This window comes from Anticarsia gemmatalis, chromosome 17 (genome assembly GCF_050436995.1).
Source record: "Anticarsia gemmatalis isolate Benzon Research Colony breed Stoneville strain chromosome 17, ilAntGemm2 primary, whole genome shotgun sequence".
Lineage (NCBI taxonomy): Eukaryota > Metazoa > Arthropoda > Insecta > Lepidoptera > Erebidae > Anticarsia > Anticarsia gemmatalis.
The window spans coordinates 2,148,241-2,167,827 of record NC_134761.1 but is presented as its reverse complement, the minus strand read 5'-3'; the positions used below and the strand labels follow the sequence as shown (position 1 = coordinate 2,167,827).

At 32.6% G+C, this 19,587-nt stretch overlaps 1 protein-coding gene across 3 annotated transcripts in view; it reads left to right on the top strand.

The window, feature by feature from the left end:
• The window catches only part of LOC142980011 (phospholipid phosphatase 2-like), a 49,620-nt gene that overhangs the window by 22,437 nt on the left and 7,596 nt on the right, over positions 1-19,587 (top strand). Inside the window, exons 1-2 of one of the 3 annotated variants that reach the window (XM_076125275.1) lie at positions 1,916-2,097; positions 12,657-12,750. In XM_076125275.1, the coding sequence (XP_075981390.1) occupies positions 2,014-2,097; positions 12,657-12,750 (178 nt within the window). In that variant the 5' untranslated portion in view covers positions 1,916-2,013. Of the gene's footprint in view, positions 1-1,915; positions 2,098-5,899; positions 5,990-12,656; positions 12,751-19,587 lie in introns of those variants that run through there. The other 2 variants (XM_076125276.1, XM_076125274.1) reach the window with 2 other exon arrangements.

Here is a 19,587-nt window from a genome sequence, read left to right as displayed (position 1 = left end):
AGGACCACATTACATTTAATTTTGTAACACACCAAATTGCATAATTTATTTAATTACTTACATTTCTCCAACAACGTGACCGACCATTTAAGCCTACACAGCCAACAATGTATTAGGCATCAACATGAGTCAATATTCTATTGTAGTGGTAAAAAATACCCATATATTATAATACTTAGTGAGCTTAGCGGTTGTAAAGGGCTAAGGCATTGTTTATAAACCGCAGTTATGATAAGATCATAGTTTTATGTACAGCCAATAAACATAAAAAATTGTGAGGATGTTTGCATGCTACCATTTTAAGTAAAAACGACTGAATAGATTTTGATGAATTATGGCACACGGATATATAGGTTAGATTAAGACGTAGGATATTTGATTATTGGAGGAATCGGGCAGAAGAAGTCGAGGGCAAATAGCTGGTCTACGTTAAAAGATAATTTCATCGGTTACTGTACGCATGATCTTGTTATACCTACTCATTACCTAAGGAAGTATAAATTAAGGATAGGTATTAACTGGAACATGATTGCAGTAATGAAAGATTATTTTGTTCAATCATACATCAACATAGCACATCATCATTAATGTGCCCGATAAGAAAATTTGCATCACAGAAATATCTTCGTTCGCGATAAGGAAATCTCTATACAACATCAATAACTTAAACGGTGGCGTAAAATCATTGTAAGGAAACTTATCACGACTGAGATTTAATCAAACATCTATACTAATATTATAAAGCTGAAGAGTTGGTTTGTTTGTTTGTTTGAACGCGCTAATCTCAGAAACTACTGGTCCGATTTAAAAAAATCCTTCACTGTTAGATAGCCCATATATCATCACACTACGACCAATAGGAGCAGAGTACCAGTAAAAAATGTTACAAAAACGGGGAAAATTTTGACCCATTCTCTTTTATGTGGCGCAAGCGATGTTGCGCGGGTCAGCTAGTAATATATAAAATACAGTCTTTGTTTCGCACATAGCCAGCGTTGTGAACTCAAGAACTCATTCCGAGAGACATGATCAGCAATGGAACAGTAATGATTTATTCCCACGAAATATGTCTACGTGCAAAAAAATGTAGGACCTTTAACCAAACATGACTTTCAAAATTTATAATACTACTAATAAGTAAACAAAGGTTTTTCCGATTCCAAAGTTTATTTCGTGACGTATCATTGTCAAGTGCAAATTCTGTGCAAACCTTTTATAGGTCACTATGACAGTTGAATAAATTTTCTCAAAAGTGCCGCTTTTTATGAATAAATTGTAGTGTTGTGGGCCGTTGTGACGCAGGTTTTAATAACAGGAAAAAACTAAGGTTTCAATTACAAATATGGTCATAATCTTAAGATTAATGTGTTACTTTAAGTTTAGCTATTGCATTGGTATTTTGATACCTTTTAAATGCATTGCATGCATTTACAAAATTTATATGAGGGAATCATACATGATTTGCGGTACTTACGGGTATTGGGAGAAGGGCACTTATGATTAGGAGAGGGGTAAGAATTCCCCTTATCATATACTGGCTGTAAGAAATGATATATCCGACTGATGGGGTTCATATCATCGCCCAGAATTCGGGCGTGACTATTATAATATCTATTGGTAAACAAATCAAATTCTGGAGGTCAAAACGATTCTTTGCAATTTTTTTTCGATTTCTTCTAGGACTTCAATACCCAAACGGTACACTTAACTACATCAGGCAATATTTCGGCTGACCTATTTTTTCAGTATCTACTAGTGGAGTAGCGGCCCCAAGAACCGATGTACTTTAGCTTTTAATTCCCTACTGTGACGTATTAAATAAGTACGATTATCCTTCAATTACTCATCCTTACTGTCATAAAACTGTATTATGTCGCGTAACAAGCTCAGTAATAAACTAACTGTACAATAAAGTGGTTAATTTTAATGTGAAATAAGTGTACTGTGGATTTATATTATTGTTTTGTACTAAACAAATAACTTTAGTGTTGATAACAGTGTTGAATTGTAAAAATGGTTAAACCAACTTCGCCTTTCCGTACGAGCATTGAAGGGATTAAAAAAATGGCTTCAATTAGATATAATACTATGGCAGCGGTATGTTGTTTTACTTTATTTTAATAATTTTAATATTATTTTACAGCAATTTTTTTTTGGGTCCTTAACCCGCTCTTGGTGACCGTGGATCATTGATTGACCTGATCTATCCGTTTTACGGGAGGAGATCCTTACATAGAAATGGGAGTTAAAAAAATCTAAAAACTGAATGGTATAAACATTTGCCTTCCGTATAAGTGGACTAGGTTTTAAACTTAAAGCAAAATATAATCACTTTTTGAAATTTTCATGTGTAATAAAAATAAAGGCAAAGAAAAACCTCGCATACTTGAAATTTCTTTAAGACAGTTCTTGAAGAGTTCATAGTTTTAAGTAGATTTAAAGCCTGAGTCCTCTCTTACGGGAAGCGACTCTTGCCCAGCAGTGGGAGTGTGGGACAGTTATAGGATAAATTGATTGCTATTACCGTAATTGTGAATAGGATTGGGGAAAACATCGCACGTAATATATTATAACCATTGTATATTCCTTATTAATTTCCCTTTGTAAAATTTCCAATATTACAATTTTCTAAATTAATTACTTCCAATACAAAATTTTAACTAATTACTTTTTCATAAAGATTTTAGTGTTCCTTTTATAAATTAAAACTAATCTATACTAATATTATAAAGCTGAAGAGTTTGTTTGTTTGATTGTTTGTTTGTTTGTTTGTTTGAACGCGCTAATCTCAGGAACTACTGGTCCGATTTGAAAAATTCTTTCAGTGTTAGATAGCCCATTTATCGAGGAAGGCTATAGGCTATATATCATCACGCTACAACTAATAGGAGCAGAGCACCAGTAAAAAATCTATACTAATATTATAAATCTGAAGAGTTCGTTTGTTTGATTGTTTGTTTGTTTGTTTGTTTGTTTGAACGCGCTAATCTCAGGAACTACTGGTCCGATTTGAAAAATTCTTTCAGTGTTAGATAGCCCATTTATCGAGGAAGGCTATAGGCTATATATCATCACGCTACAACTAATAGGAGCAGAGCACCAGTAAAAAATGTTACAAAAACGGGGAAAGTTTTCATTCTCTATATGTGACGCAAGCGAAGTTGCGCGGGTTAGCTAGTACTAAATAAATAGTATTAAAATTGTGTGCGTGTAATTATCAGAAAAATGTAAACAAAAATCGTGACAAATAAAAACTACCTTACTCTAATAAAAATAATCAAAAGGTACTAATTCTTTATTGTAAGATTACACACTATATTAAGATTTCATCATAGAAAATTATCAGTAGTATCCGGGAATGTGGGAGTTGGTATATTCAGTAGGTACACACTGTGCCTAGTAGATAACAATATAATCCGTTTGCCTTATTAAATCCAAAATAAAATATCCACTTGATAATCTATACCATACTCGTAAGTTAGTAAAGATTTTAGTTTGTTTGCTTTTATGTGCTTATCTCTGAAACTACTTAATATAAAATAAACCTAACACCCTTAATGAACAATATTATAATTAGGTGCTTTAGGCAAAATGTTAACACTTATGATAGCCGTTATAATGACAATCTATCATTAGCCAAGAAAAAGGGAGTAGAGCCTTATGAAAAATGCTTTTATTATCATCCTCAAATTATTGAAAATTAACACACACAATATGAAAACTTCCTTCCTTTTTGAAGTCTGTAAAAAATATTACGTCGGCGCCATTGTATTATTCCTTCAGAACATTAAACGGTAATTTCCTGTATCCCTATAATAAACGTCTTTATATTATGTTATACGTCATAAACCAGTGCCAACGTGATTATTACTATTTCCTCTTTATTACTACGTAAATAGTAAACAATATGACTCAAATATTACTTTGTAATTGCAACGGTACTTGCATTTATCACGTGTAGGAAGATTTCTGCACTCATTGTCATCACCTGAATGTCCCCGTGCTTTAAAAGTCACTTTAAAAATCGTTCCCAGATTGTATTTTGTGATGCAATGAAGTGTCAAAATTATTGACAAGTGTCATTGTCAACGTAGTGAAGATTGCAGTCGGAGGTTTCACCAGTTCCGATGGTAAAGCCGGTAAGAAAACTAACAAAGTCTTGATCACTCTTTTTGAAGATTATAATCTTATCCGAAATATATTTTCTTACTCAAATCATCTTAATCAGTTGTCATCTTTGTCATGGCTATGTCCTGTTTCACACAACGAATATACCATGTCATCTCATAACGAGATGTTATATCCTTCCTATTTAGGCCATGACAAAGTCCTACTATTGACTTGAACCACTCTGACATCGAACATGGTACATACTTGTCCTCTACTTACAAACATAGATAATATCATGCCTTTTTCGCGTAGCGGTAGACAGCGACCAAAGAAAGCCACTTGAAACTTCCCTTGCCTCATTCATATCCATACATCTTGTCACTAATTGTCCACTAGTCACACGATATAAAGATTTAGTATAAATAACCACAGTTATTTCAAACGTATATCATATACGTAATAGAAACCACACATACAAACGCAAACAATACAAACCAACGTAATTATATTCTTTGTAAATTTTACTCACGCAGTCATGATTTCAGGATTCCCCATACATTCATTGTAACGCTTTCTTATATTGTCACGTAGGCAAATATATTTTAAACGAGTTCATTTTAACTTTTAAACATTATTTAAAGAAAACTTAAGTAAAGTTCATAAAGAGAGATGGGTAGCCAAGTGAGACAGATAGTGTCGGTTATCCGTCCCACCCAGCTATCAGAGTGAAGCAATAGAGAGTGTTCCTGTGTATTGCACGACACTATGGGCAAAGTTGTTTTTTTTATAAAATTGGCCGCCGTAGCCCTATATTGGCTTGGAGGATATTATTATACTCTGATTATGGAGTATATTAAAAACGCTTTATGCAACTTTTCTACATATTTTTTTATACAAATTTTTTTCTTCAAAAATGTAATATTTTCTGCATCTGTGCAGAACGTGTTTTATATTTATCTATAGTCAAAGTTTAACTGATTAAACATCAAAATGAATCATTTAAAAAATAAAATATAACGTTCTGATGTAACATTATGGTGAAAAATAACCACATAAAAGTAACAAAATTTGTAGATAACCGATAAGGGACATGCAAAGTTTGTAAAAATTACACATATGTTAGCGGAATTATCGCGTCACGATTATTTGCGATGAGTGTTCGATATAGGAAGTAGATATGGATATCTTATCGATTCGTGTTTTGTGAGATTTGCGCCAAGTTATGTGATTTTTCTTGCTATTCTACATTCTGAATTAAGTTAAAAAGAGCACATTTTGTTCATCGATTAGTATATTGTGAAATAGAATAATATTTTTTAAGCATTGTTTGATATTTCACTATATAAAAATATATTATAGCCAAATCACGCTGAGCAAATAATTAACATAGTAGTAGTATTTTTCTTTTTACTTTTTCCTCACACTAATAACAATTTTCATCTTTGTAGAACACACCATAGAAACAATACCGTTTTCTAATATCATAAATAGACTTTTACTGATACCATTATTGTGACTCTTTCACCCAAAAAGTACTGAACGGATTCTGATAAAATATGGTATTCAAATAGGTAGTATTTATTAACTTGGACAAACACATAAAATACATTTTATCCAGAAAAATCTTTTCACGCGGACAATTTCAGGAACAGAAACACTGAAATCATAATTTCAATAATTGTGCAAAGAAAAATATACTTGGCTCAACTTGGCCGGGGACTTTTGCAAAACGTACACAAAGATAAGCCTATGAATTAGTCAAACTGATTATCAGTGTTCTATATCAGTTGTCTGTTGTGCTGTGATGCGTGTGTGTTGTTGCAAAGAATTTAACATGTTGGGCAATTCACGGACTTTTCGGTGCTATGAAGCGGTTCAGGTATTGTTTTTTGATAATTTTTTATTCATACTTGAATGGTTTCTAATTTGTACATACATAAAATCATGTCTTATTCCCTTAGGGGTAGGCCATAGACTAGTTTTTTGTTTCAATAAATCTTAGTCGTAACGATTAATGTTCTTTGATCTAAACGGATCTTTACTTCCTTTTCAATTATTTACCATTGTCTATTCGCCTCTGTATACAATCGGAATTCGTGAATAATGGTTTAAAAATAACTTGAAATTTAGTTTTTTTGGAATTGTGTATATCATACAAATCGTATAGTTATAAAATTATGGACTTCTCTACTATATGTCATTTAGGATAACCTTTATTTATTTTAACATTTACAACAATTTTATTTTCTTTTCAATACTACAGTTCATGTAACTACTACTTATTCAACTTTTACCCATATTATTCTTCACTTTTCTACTAATTATTAAATAGGTCAAATTCTTGTAAAAAACATCAATTTCCTAATATTAATTAAACGTGTACGCATGTCACAAATACCTTCACAATGAATCATATTATCTTACAAGGACCAAACACTTGAAGTAATTTGCGTCATAGTGTCTCGACTACCGTATTAATAATATAACAAATAAAATATATATTATATTTTGCGTTGATTTAATGGGTACAGACTGTTAAATAAATATAATTTTGACCATAGTTGTGGAGTAAGACCTAATCACTTAAACTCTCGGATACCGAAAGAAAGTAAATGAATTGATGATCATACATACATATGTACGATATGTATGATGTATAATATATGTATATAATCATACTTGACCACATAGGGATAGGTAGAGACCAGGGAACTTTTATTTTCGATGACCGTACTATCTGGACATGTAAATCGCTGTGATGATTTTCTTAAATATCAATTTAAATTTCCATAGCAAAATTGTTAAACCGATTTCAACCATATTTGGTAGTGCTATAAATTCGCTTGGGGGCTTATTTCGTTACAATAGTTGATTATTTACAATGCATATGTATGAACAAGCGAAAACTATATAATTATTGTTTCAACTCTATACATCGCTATCAATTAGTTATAAAAATGATTGTCTATATTTTTGTTAAAAAAAGCGTGTAACTGCACGTTTGGCGCAGTGGTTTAAGCGGTCACCTCGCCGTAACAACCGTAGCGCCGCGTGTGGTGGGTTCGAATCCTACCCGGGACAAATCTTTGTGTGATGAGCACGAGTACTTGTTCTGAGCCTGGTTGTCAATTTATCTATATAAGTATGTATTTAGAAGTATATAAGTATGTTTATCAATTATTTGGTTACCATAGTACAAGCTCTGCTTAGTTTGGAATCAAATGACCGTGTGTGAGTTGTCCAATAATATTTTTTTTTTTTTTTTTAACTTTTTCTTTTCCCTAAATAAATAAATAATTTGTCACGTCACAAATTTTAACCAAAAAATGAAAACACGTAACAATATGTTTAACTTTTAACACAATTATCTTATCTTATCTTATCTTAGGGGTGGGGGTGCCAGTTAATGCCTGGCTGACGCTTCGACCATTCCTGATCCTTTGTGTCACCCCCTCCTTTGCTACTCTAGACGTTGGGGGGCAGGGCAAAACTTATCAGTTTTGCTATGCACCCCACCGGAAGCAGCCTGTAGTCTTCTGGTTTAGGGTAACCGCATCCTAGAAGATCCATTCTTTTCCTTCCTAAAGCATCACACTCGCACAGTATGTGTTTCATGGTTTCTGCTTCTTCATTGCAGTGCCTGCATTTGGGGTCATCTATGGCTCCTATTTTGTATTGTTAACACAATTATACTGAACTGTGTATGACGCAGTTTCAAAACTAAATCAGGTTAGTTATAAAGTTACCAATTTTAATAAAAACAAATGGTTTTTGTAAACATTCTCATAATGTTTCGTAATCTATTAGATCCTTGTGAATCATGAACACATGTCGGCATTTTGATTAAAATCTGACCTAATAAGTTATTTTATCAAACTACTGATGCTACTGTCTTCTGCCCGTGATTTTGTCGACTTAAAGAATTACCGAGGTTGAAAAGTATCTTATCTATTAATCTAAGTTATGGACTAACTATGTGAAAAAGTAAACCATACTCCGTTAGTATAGACTAGTTTAGTGTCATAGACATCAATAAACACTTACGCAATTACATAAGTAAGATTGGTACCTTAAACTTTAGTGATTCATACATTGAATTTACAAAAGTTCATGGTAGGATGAAATGACATTATTTTCTTGATAAGGCACAAAAACTTTTTATCAAAAAAATAGCTTATAACACGAAACCAAACCCCAGTAGGTATCAATATTATAGGTAACATTTTTCTAAAATTAACCCCTTATTACAAAGGAGAGTCGCGCAGTCCGCTGCTTAAAATATTGTTCTTTAGCTACAAAAGCAGTATGAATTTTCATACAAATTTGCGTGTACAATATATGCAGCAAAGCTTTACAAAGTGCATAATTTAATCAGAATAAACTTTTTTCTTTCTGGTTGTCACGCCGCGGGCAGTGGGTTCATGGTCGAAGTTAAAACACAAATAAAAATGTACCTTAAAATTATAATCATAAAGTCCACAATCCCTGATTTAATGTTTAAACATTTTTTCCAGTGTCCAGTATAATTTGACCTGTCAAGTTCCTATTTTAGAGTTATTTTGTATGAGAAATGAAATGTTCTGTGTAAAGTCAGGGGTCATGATATTTTGGTTGTATTTATAAACGTTTGCAATGAGACAATGGCTTTAAAGCCAGATTAATACACTTTAAGTTTACGGTTAAGTTTCTATTGTTAGTTAAAATGAATCATTATTATAATATGTTGAGTTATAATTGTTATGTTTTATTAGGAGAAGTGATAGAGCGCGTAGAAATGTACATATGATTGGACCAAGTTTATATGAATTATTCGAATTAAAAAATTTCAATTCGTTTTCGAGTTATTATCCTAGTAATTTGTATGTTTGTAGTGTCGTACCTACTCCGAGATTTAATCTATCACAAAACCAAATTTTATCAAAATCTATTCAGCCGTTTTCGTATAAATCAAAACAAACATACACACATCCGTTTATAAAAACTTTTGCATTTCGCTCAATACTTATATACACTCACCGGCACGGAAACTTGGCCACATACGAATTTGGCGATATTTTTTATATTATTATATTTTTATTACTAAATCAATGGTAGATTGATTAATTAAGTGTTTGTTATGATATTTAAAGTGGTAATTAAAAGATTAACTCACCAATAATAAAGTTTTTAAGTTTTCACTTTCACGAAAAAAAGTTTCATCTTTTTCCACAAAAACAAAACCACTTTAACTGGAAACTAAGCGGAATGTCTTTAAAGTTTTTACATTTTAATGTAGTGTGTTTCCTCCTCGCGCCCTTATAACCGCTTGCATTCGATCAGGCATGCTTTGAATGACGTTTCTGACGTCAACTTGCGGTATACTGTTCCAAGCAGATACTGCTGCACTTTGAAGTTCGTTTAAAGTTAGGGGAGGGTTGGATACCGACTTAATCTTCCTTTTAAGCATATCCCAGATATGCTCTATTGGATTTAGGTCTGGGCTTCGCGCTGGCCATATCAGTTTTTGAATACCGACCTCTTCCAGGTATTCTTCAACGCATTTTGCGACGTGGAGGCGTGCATTATCGTGCATTAATCTGAATTGCTCGTGTCCAATGGATCCAGAATAAGGCACAACATGTTCCTCAAGAACCTCCTCGATGTATCGCATAGCTGTAAGGCGATTATCGACAATAACCAGCTCCGTGCGTGCATCGGAACTAATGCCTTCCCAAACCATTATTGAGCCTCCATAAAACTCATTGTTTGTGTGGTGGTGATTGGTAGAAATCGCTCTCCTCTTCTTCTCCACACTCGTTCCCGACCGTCAGGAGCACGTAAAGCTATCCTACACTCATCTCTGAACAATACGTTTGCCCATTGCTCATGCGTCCAGTTAGCGTGTTCTCGCGCAAAGCGAAGTCGAGCTACTCGGTGTTGTCTGAGGAGTTGTGGACCTCGCGCTGGCCTACGAGCTTTTAAATTAACTTCCTCAATTCGTCTTCTCACCGTACGCTCACTCACATTCACACCTCTTGAAATTTGAAGTCGCTGGCGTATCTCAACTGCGGTGAGGTAGCGGATTCTTTGAATTTCTAAGATAATAAAGCGATCGTCTCGAGCCGATGTGCACCTTTGGCCTCCACTACCTGGTCTGCGGGTGTACCTGCCCGTCTCTCGGTATCGTTTCAGGGCATACTGCATTGATGATCGAGGTACATTAAGTGCAGCAGCAACTTCACGCTGTGACATCCCTTGGTCAATCAGTGCTATAGCTTGTGCAACTTTTGCAGGTGTCAGGGGCATCCTTTATTGGTAAAAAGCACGCCTACTTACGAAATAACAAACAGGAAATCACAAAAGTAAAAAAATGTAACAGAAAACCTTTAACATCACACAAAATCAAACTTGCAACTTAGTCGCTCAAATGACCCGAACCAACTAAAGCTCAGAACTAACGTCATAGTGCACTCAATCGTTATGAATTACCCTCTTGAGCTGAAGTAAACATTTTTTTGACCTACCTGCACTACAAACCGTCAACTGAAACACTTAAAATTTTTGCTATCGCGAGATAAGTGTTTGGCCAAGATTCCGTGCCGCTGAGTGTATTATGTATACTAGTAAGGTTCTGAGAATGTACGAAGCCGTACATAAAAATCTCATACAATCGATACCGTTATAAGGCAAGTGACGTCACAAACTAGTAAACATTGCCCAAACTAGTTTGTACCACTTAACATCAACTAATCCGTGATTAGTCAACGTTGTACTGCAACTTAAGCTGACAGTTCCGTATTCAAATTATGTCAAAGCTGTCAAATTTGACATTTTGTTTTTTTAAATTAATGGCACCGATAATTTTGTGTTTGGACAGTCATTTGTAACTATTATGTATTAATAAAATACAAGCATTACGTGTTTGATATATATATTGACAGAGAATGCCAAATCGTTATATGATTAATATATGGCATCTACCATAGAGTAGAAGGAGTTTAGGTGGAGTTTAGGTTCACCACATTTCTCCCCTCCTAACCTCTTAGCTGTTCTGCTGAATATAAGATGCAGCCAACACCTGGTTGAGGTGTCGGCGCCAGACATCGCCGTTGTCGGTGCGGATCTCATAATGAAGTCGGCCTAGACGTCTTGTGATAGTACCAAACTGCCAATGGTGCTTAGCACTCGTGTAGTCACGGGCCTGTACTCGTTCGCCGACTTCCAACTGTCTGACCTTGATCTCTTGATGTTTCGATGTAGTTTTTTTATGGGTGTTTCTAAACATGCAGTGTAATGCTGTTCGAACTTCTCTTCCAAACATTAACTGATAAGGTGTCTGACCATTCAAGTTTGGTGTCCGTCTGAGGCGAGTTTTTACCATGACAAGTTTCAAGCATTACGTGTTTGATATATATATTGACAGAGAATGCCAAATCGTTATATGATTAATATATGGCATCTACCATAGAGTAGAAGGAGTTTAGGTGGAGTTTAGGTTCACCACAGTAACTGTTATTGCTGTTAAGAAAATAATGATCACTTTCGAATGGAGTTCGATTTCCGATATATCTTACAACCAGATTTTTTTTATTGACATTTTTTTATATTCTTTAATAAATTTCGCTCTCCACCACATTGCAAAAATGTGCTCTTGATGCTTTTAGTATTTTTTAAAATCAATTTTGTCACAAAGGTTTTCGTAATATACAATACAATATAAAAATATTCAGTCTTAAAATAAGTCAATAGTTATACATACGCAAAAAATTAAAAATACAATATTCCTGAAAATAAGATTTCAGAACGACAGTTTTCAATTTCAGACCAAAAATATCAACTACATTCCCAATATCCTTTCAACTCCATCTACCAAAATAAATATAACCCTAAAATTAAATCTAGGATGACGCAGACTTTCAATGTCGCGACCTTGGCTGTCTGACCTTTGAGGGTTGACCTTACGACACCGGTCATTAACCCCTGTCTGCTATTTACTTAGGACCAAAGGGTTCTAGTTATTTAACCGCTCTGTTAGCTTAGGCTAATTTACAAGGGTTAATTTTGGTTAGGTCAAAATGTTTTATGTAATTGACAATGCTATTTCGAAAAGAGCATATCTGACTTTACGAAGAAATCACTTAAGTCGTTTTAGAATTGCGAATACAAATTTTGTGGGAGTCTGGTGTTATTGTGAATGTTAAATACACGTTATATGTAATACATAGTTCGGGTTTGTTTGTAGTTTTAGTTGCCTTAGGCTGTCTTTTAGGTACAAAGGCCTAGTTTCAAAGTTACTTTTGTTCTAAATAGTGCTCAACTATGAAACTAACCTAGGTCATGTAAATAAAGGCATATTTACATTGTTATCTTAAAGTTATTTGACTTTCAGTGCCCTTTTCAACAATTTACAGTGACCTAAATGAATTTTTTACCAAGGAAAATATTAATAGCTTAACCAGCTCTATCATTTTTTTGTAACAGTAGCCGAATAAGAATTGAATACTTAACTCTAACCAGGTTATAAATATGTTTAAATGTATTAATCAGTGTTATTTCATTTGTTACAGAGGAGAGATCTCGAAGCACAGTCTACAAAAACATGCGAGAGACGACACAGCATTTGGTGGTCTGTTGCCATCGACTTACCACTACTACTAATCTGTAAGTAATTAATACTATTATCCAAATTAAGTAAATACTAATGTTTCTATTACCTCAAAAATTACTAGCTTATGTCTTTATCGTTAGTCGACATTAGTTCAGAAGTTGAGCCGTGAAACGACATAATATATGCTTTTATTTCCATTTTCAGTTCTTAACAAAGAAAATGTATTAATGATGATTGATAGTGCAATTAAACGGATTAGCTTTGAGAGCTGTTCCGCAGATGATCTCTTAATTTGTAATTTTATTAAAGTTTGGATGTATAAATACATAGTTTGCTTATCGTAAATAGTATGTTTATATGGTTATTTCGTGGTTCGCTAGTCCAAATGTTAATATCAACTACTCTAAAGAAACAGTAATTTATCGCCCCAGATTAAACCAATTTCCTTACCGTGGGAGCATACAAAGATATATAGCAACGATCTCAATAAGTAGAAAAGTATAACAACTTAACACCTTACGAATAAAAGTTCTACTAATATCTTATTTATTATATTTGATCTAAAAGCAATACAAAATTAATGGCGTCCTATTTCCTATACACACGGAAGCGTAACAAAATTAACATGGCAGTGTTATCAAATAAATAATTCAATTAATTGATATTGATCCAATAACGGAAGTTTCTAATTAAACAACACGAATAAAATGCACTCCCTTAATGTTGCCAACCAAAAATGGACGCCATTTTATTGCATTGAAGAAAGATATAATGTTGCTAGTAATAATAAATCGGTGTAATTTATTTTTAGATGGCTAAAAGTAATCAACCGAATTTCTATCTTATTTTAAAACTATTAAGGTTGAATTTTAATTGAGTAAATAAAAATATATAATAAGTTAAAGAATAAAATCTTGTTAATGGATTTTAGTAGCGTTCCGAATTTATTTTTTCTATATTAATATCCAGTTTTGGTGTGTTTTTTGTGAGACATTTGTTCGTTGTAGCATACAAATTTTATACTCTTTTAGGCTTTATTTATATTATTATGTAAAATATTTATAAACTACTGGTTATTTTTATGTTACTGAGTGTAGATTAGTATGTTTAGAATTTTAGATACATGCTTAGAAAAACAAGGCGGAAGATTTTCCTAAAAGATATTTTTGGTCAACTTAAAGTGCTAAAATAGAACTTCCAGTATTTGAAATTCCTGAAATATATAGCACATGAACAATAACCTGACTTTATTTCTTATGTAAAGTACTTAGTTTACCTGAAAACGTGTAAATTCAACTTTTTGAACTACAGAGAAAAATATTTTTTGATGTTGACAAGTTCTTAGTAAAATAAATCATGTTGTAGGCCTTATGTAGCGTTTTATGATTCTTACTGAAAATTCACTAAGAAACAGTTTTACTATATTGTGTATGACTTATCTACCTATTTGCAAAGTTCCACGCGACAGAAGCATTTAAAAACTATATTTAGACGTATGAATAAGTTAAATTATTAGTAATTTAAGTAAATTATATAATATTAATTGCAGTTTATGTTTAAGGCATAATACGGTGTCTCATACAACGATAAGGAATATATACGGTTTAAAATTAAATGTTGTTATTTATAAATATTTACTTAGAATTAGCCATGCGACTTGAAGGTTTAAACAAAATATTGCAAGTAATTTTTATTTAGCTTAGAAGGAAAATCTAGCTATACCCAATTACTTACTTTATAACGAGTCATAATGCAATAACAGTAAACAAATGAATAATATAATACGTAATAATAAACTTTTCTTATAAAACTTAGGGTTAATGACAAATTAGGTTCAATATTTTTTTCATTTTATCCTTATTTTGAAATAAATACTGCAAAAAAGACCTTTGAGCTATTATTTGAAACAGGTAACTTTTGCGTGCAAAGATTTATTTTTATAGAAGTGTTAATTTAGATTTTTCTCTAAATAGAGAACAGGATAGTTTTGCTTTATTAAAACAAGTTGTCGTGTCCCGATTCAAGAGGCGTATATGCATTAGGTTCAAGTTGCACTAAGAAATCTCTTGGAAGCATCATTGATACGCATATCTCCGCAAAAAGACTAAAAACGATTTATGATTATACAATAACGTTCTCCTCCCACGGCCTGGTTTTTACTCCAAAAATTGGCAACTCTGTAACTACTAGAGTATGAAATTACATCTAAATCAATTTCTCCATTTCGCATAAGACTTGTTATTGAAAAAGCAGTTTAATTACATAAAACAGACAATAGATTATTGCATTTCGTTAAGTTTTTATAATTTATGACTATTTCAGTCAGACTGGATAATTTGTTATCAATTATTTTTTTATATTGCAATTAAACACTCAGCCGTTCAGTTCATATATTTTCAGTAGCTATAACTAAATCGAATTTTCCTTTAAATTGTACTGTTATTTTTGGTCTGTAATTTAATATAGAGGGCAATGACTCATTACTATTCTCATTATATACAGGTACTTTCCTTGTACAAAACGCCCTGTTGTATATAAGGAAAAGGTACAACAGGAATATCAGGTTTACCCTTTATTTTAATGAAAAATTTATATTTTACTTTCTTTACAAAAAAAAATAATTTTCGCTAGCCTAGTAAATACAGAATCCAATCCTTCTCATACTTCAGGAGACCATTGCCCAAGTATGAAACAATAGTTGGTTAAATTCTAATATACTTTCCCCCGCAAGTTTTGAATAATATATTTAGAATTTTCCAAAAAATAAGTAAAGCTGTATTTAAGTTTAAATTGTTGAAACCCTTTTCATCCCAACTCTGACAAAAACATCAGTCAGATCATTAAAAGTATCGAAATGTCATTAAAAATAGATTGTCGCGGCAAAATGTAAAAAAATATTTTTTATGAGACACACGTGGTGGACCCCACACTGTCGTGTTAAGGGTTGCCAGATCTTAATATGTCAAAAACATGTACAAGTAAGTTATAGAAGACTAAAATTACAAAAGATGGTTTATCTTCTCGTATTTGAAACTTAACTACTGAGTTGACTATACTTGCTCAATATAGCTAGTTTAAAATCCAGTATCAAACATAATAATAATAAAAAATACTCCAAAATCTCCTTTTGAGTACGCTTTCATCACGGTGTCTTCCTTCACTACTAGAACAAGTGATAATGGAGAATGTTAACAAATTTGGATTATTAGCTCTCCATATTCTCTGCTAAAAATAAAAAATACTAGTGAAAGAATTACTTTGATACGTCAATTAGTTTCCGATTTATAAGCAAAACAAGTTGTAACCGCGCGAGTTGGTGTGACGTCATTGTACATTACACTAAGTCTGGCTCACATAGTCTTTTTTAATAATATTTACTATTATTACACTTTAAATGTAACTAGCTGGCCCGCGCAACTTCGCTTGCGTCACATCTATACTAATATTATAAAGCTGAAGAGTTTGTTTGTTTGTTTGTTTGTTTGAACGCGCTAATCTCAGGAACTACTGGTCCGATTTGAAAAATTCTTTCAGTGTTAGATAGTCCATTGATGGAGGAAGGCTATAGGCTATATATCATCACGCTACGACCAATAGGAGCAGAGTAGCAATAAAAAATATGACAAAAACGGGAAAAGTTTTGACCCATTCTATCTTATGTGACGCAAGCGAAGTTGCGCGGGTCAGCTAGTAAGAGAGAATGAGTCAAAATTTTCCCCGTTTTTGTAACATTTTTTACTGGTACTCTGCTCCTATTGGTCGTAGCGTGATGATACATACCCTATAACCTTTCTCGATAAATGGGCTATCTAACACTGAAAGAATTTTTCAAATCGGACTGGTGGTTCCTGAGATTGGCGCGTTCAAACAAACAAACAAACAATCAAACAAACAAACAAACTCTTCAGCTTTATAATATTAGTATAGATAAGCAGACGAAAACACAACAAAATACTGCATAAGCTATTACATCTACGGCTGGAGACTTGATATTAAGCGGGACACGGCCCGCGCGACATGGTGTACTATGACGTCACGCTGTTAGCGGGACTCGATATTTTTTGAAACTTTGAATGCTTGTAAAATCAAAACTTCTTGGTATTTTTGACTGAAACAAAAACTAGTTTGCATGTACATGTCCAGGCTTTACTTAATCAAAATTTCAAGCGATTTGGCATACCTAGTAACATTCTCCATTATTTTAATACACACTAGGTAGGTAGGTACGAGGTACTTAATAATTATCACAATGAGTAACTCTTTCATTGACAATTAATTACACTTGAACTATGAATTCTTACAATACGTACTCAATTTCCCAGTACACTGAGTGTTCAATAGTCTTCAATGAACGTATTTTCGGCCTTGTACCGTATCATAGAAGTTACGTACAAACGTACTGGGAAACAAACGTCATAAGTACCCACATTTAAAGAGACTAAACAAACAAAATGAATCATGAATACAATGAGTACAACGAGACTTGAGCCATTTTAAAAAAAGGTGTGTTCTTTGTGAAAAGATTTTTAATTGTATAAACAAGTATTCTATATTAATAAAAAAGAATGTAACTTTCTTTTAAAAAAGATTTTCTAAAATCTTTTCCGTAGTTTCCGAGATAAGACCAAATTTTAATTAAGTTAGTTCTATATTAGGAACGCGCGGTTTTGCTTGCAAGACATCTTTTATCCCGTAATTCCACCCCTGATAAGCCCAGTAATCAGCAGATTATAATATTTTACGTTTTAAAGAAATGCCTGTACTTCCATAATGAATAATATCGAAACTGGTTTATGTGTGAAAATGAAACCAATAATCAAATCTAAGTCCGCATTTGTAATATTAGTATGGGTCGTTTCGAGTGGGAATCAAATCTCAATGCAACTGTATAGTCATTGATTAACTATGTATGAGAAAATCTAGCAGCTTGGTTATTTCATTACAAAATGTATTATAATCTAGACACACTCGTTAAGTTAAGCCCTAAGTTGAAGGGATAGCTGTCTTGACTGCATATTCAATCTCATTTCAAAACCTCACCTTATATTATAAGTTACGAATTGAATACAAATAATGTGAATTTATTAGAAATACTCTTTATACGTAAAACAGTATTTTGTTACATTGCAACAGTCAGTTAACACTTGTTTGCTTTATTTGAACAGCTATAATTTGTCTAAATTATATCACACTCTTTACAGCCGTTATAGAAGCCGAAAGAAGGACTAACAAACACTATATCATATTTATATTATGTATATGAGTAATAATTATAATTAGTTGCAATTATCGCACTGCATTGGCCACGCCCGTAATTAAAAATGATCAAAATATTTAAAATTCTGACATCTGGCAACACTGACTGACACTGAGCGCATGTGGCAGAATGCATGCAATCGCAGTCACTGTTTACGAAAAAAAGAACTGTGCCAACGACCTTTTGACATAAAATGAACGTTCATTAGGACAGCTTTTTTAAACATTTAAAAATAGACCGTTAGGAAAAAATGGTGTGGTTTTTGATGAAAAATAAGTCCATGTTTTTCAAATAATAAAGTATAAAATTTGTAATGAATTACACTATTATTTTTTACATATCTATACATATAAAAATACTTGTTTTTAATAAATTACAATGTGCAATTTTATGGTATATATTTATTTATAAATTTTATTAAAACTACACAGTTAAAACTATATTCAAATTATCTGAAAGTTTCCCGAAATCGTAAACGGTACTGGCAAATTTATAAAACTTACAAAAAACTGACTGATTGATACTTTCTTAATTATTCATGGTCTTGCCATATTCGGTAAACAATTTTCAACTTAATCATTACATACCAAATTATTAAAAATTAAGTATTCTCATACAATAATCGACCAGAAACATACATAAAATCAAGCCTGTTGTACAAGAAGGTGTAGGCAGAGGTGTATTAAACATGTTAAATAATTTAATTTTGTATGTTTAAACACATTCCGTGTTTCGGAAGGCACATTAAATTGTGGGTCCCGGCTGCCATTTTCGAAGATCTTTGACAGTCGTTAACAGTAGTCAGAAGCTTGAAAGTCTGACAACCAGTCTTACCGAAAGGTATCGTGTTAATACCCAAGTAACTGGGTTGTGGAGGTCAGATAGGCAGTCGCTCCATGTAAAACACTGGTATCCAGCTGCATCCGGTGAGACTGGAAGCCGACTCCAACATAGTTTGGAACAAAGGCTAAGCGAATATATATGTTTAAACACATAGTAATTTATGAGCGAAAGGTACGCGAATTTTCATTTTTTTACCACAGTTTGTGCGAATAATTAATTAAAGGGAAAAGGGAGTCGAAATTCATTACAGTAATTTGTTACGTGTGAGAATCAAACCTAGGCTTGTTACGAGTGTTGCGACCAACTCAATATTTGTGCTTAGAGATATAATATATTACTTCCTTTCATTATATTATTATATTCATTTCTGAACGATTTATTTCGTATCAAGCGGATTTGTTTATCTATTTAGGAAATTGATAAAACAATGATTATTATGTCAAATATTGATTTACTAAATTTATATTTTATATCGCTTTATCTAAATATATTATTATTGAGGATAATCATAAATATTATTGATATAATAAAGAGAAATATTATCTTCCGTGAATATAAGAGTCAATCAATCATTTTGTTAGTGACTCATTGTTTGTGATATATCGTAAACAATAAAATAATAGAATATCAATAATATAATTTTATGCAAGTAATTACTTATGAAAAATATTTAATTATAGACTGGATCAAATGCATATTTTTTTCTTTAATATATTAATTTCGTTTTAATTTTATTTTTTTAATATTAGAGGCCTTTGCTCAGCAGTGAGACACAGAATTAGTCTAGATA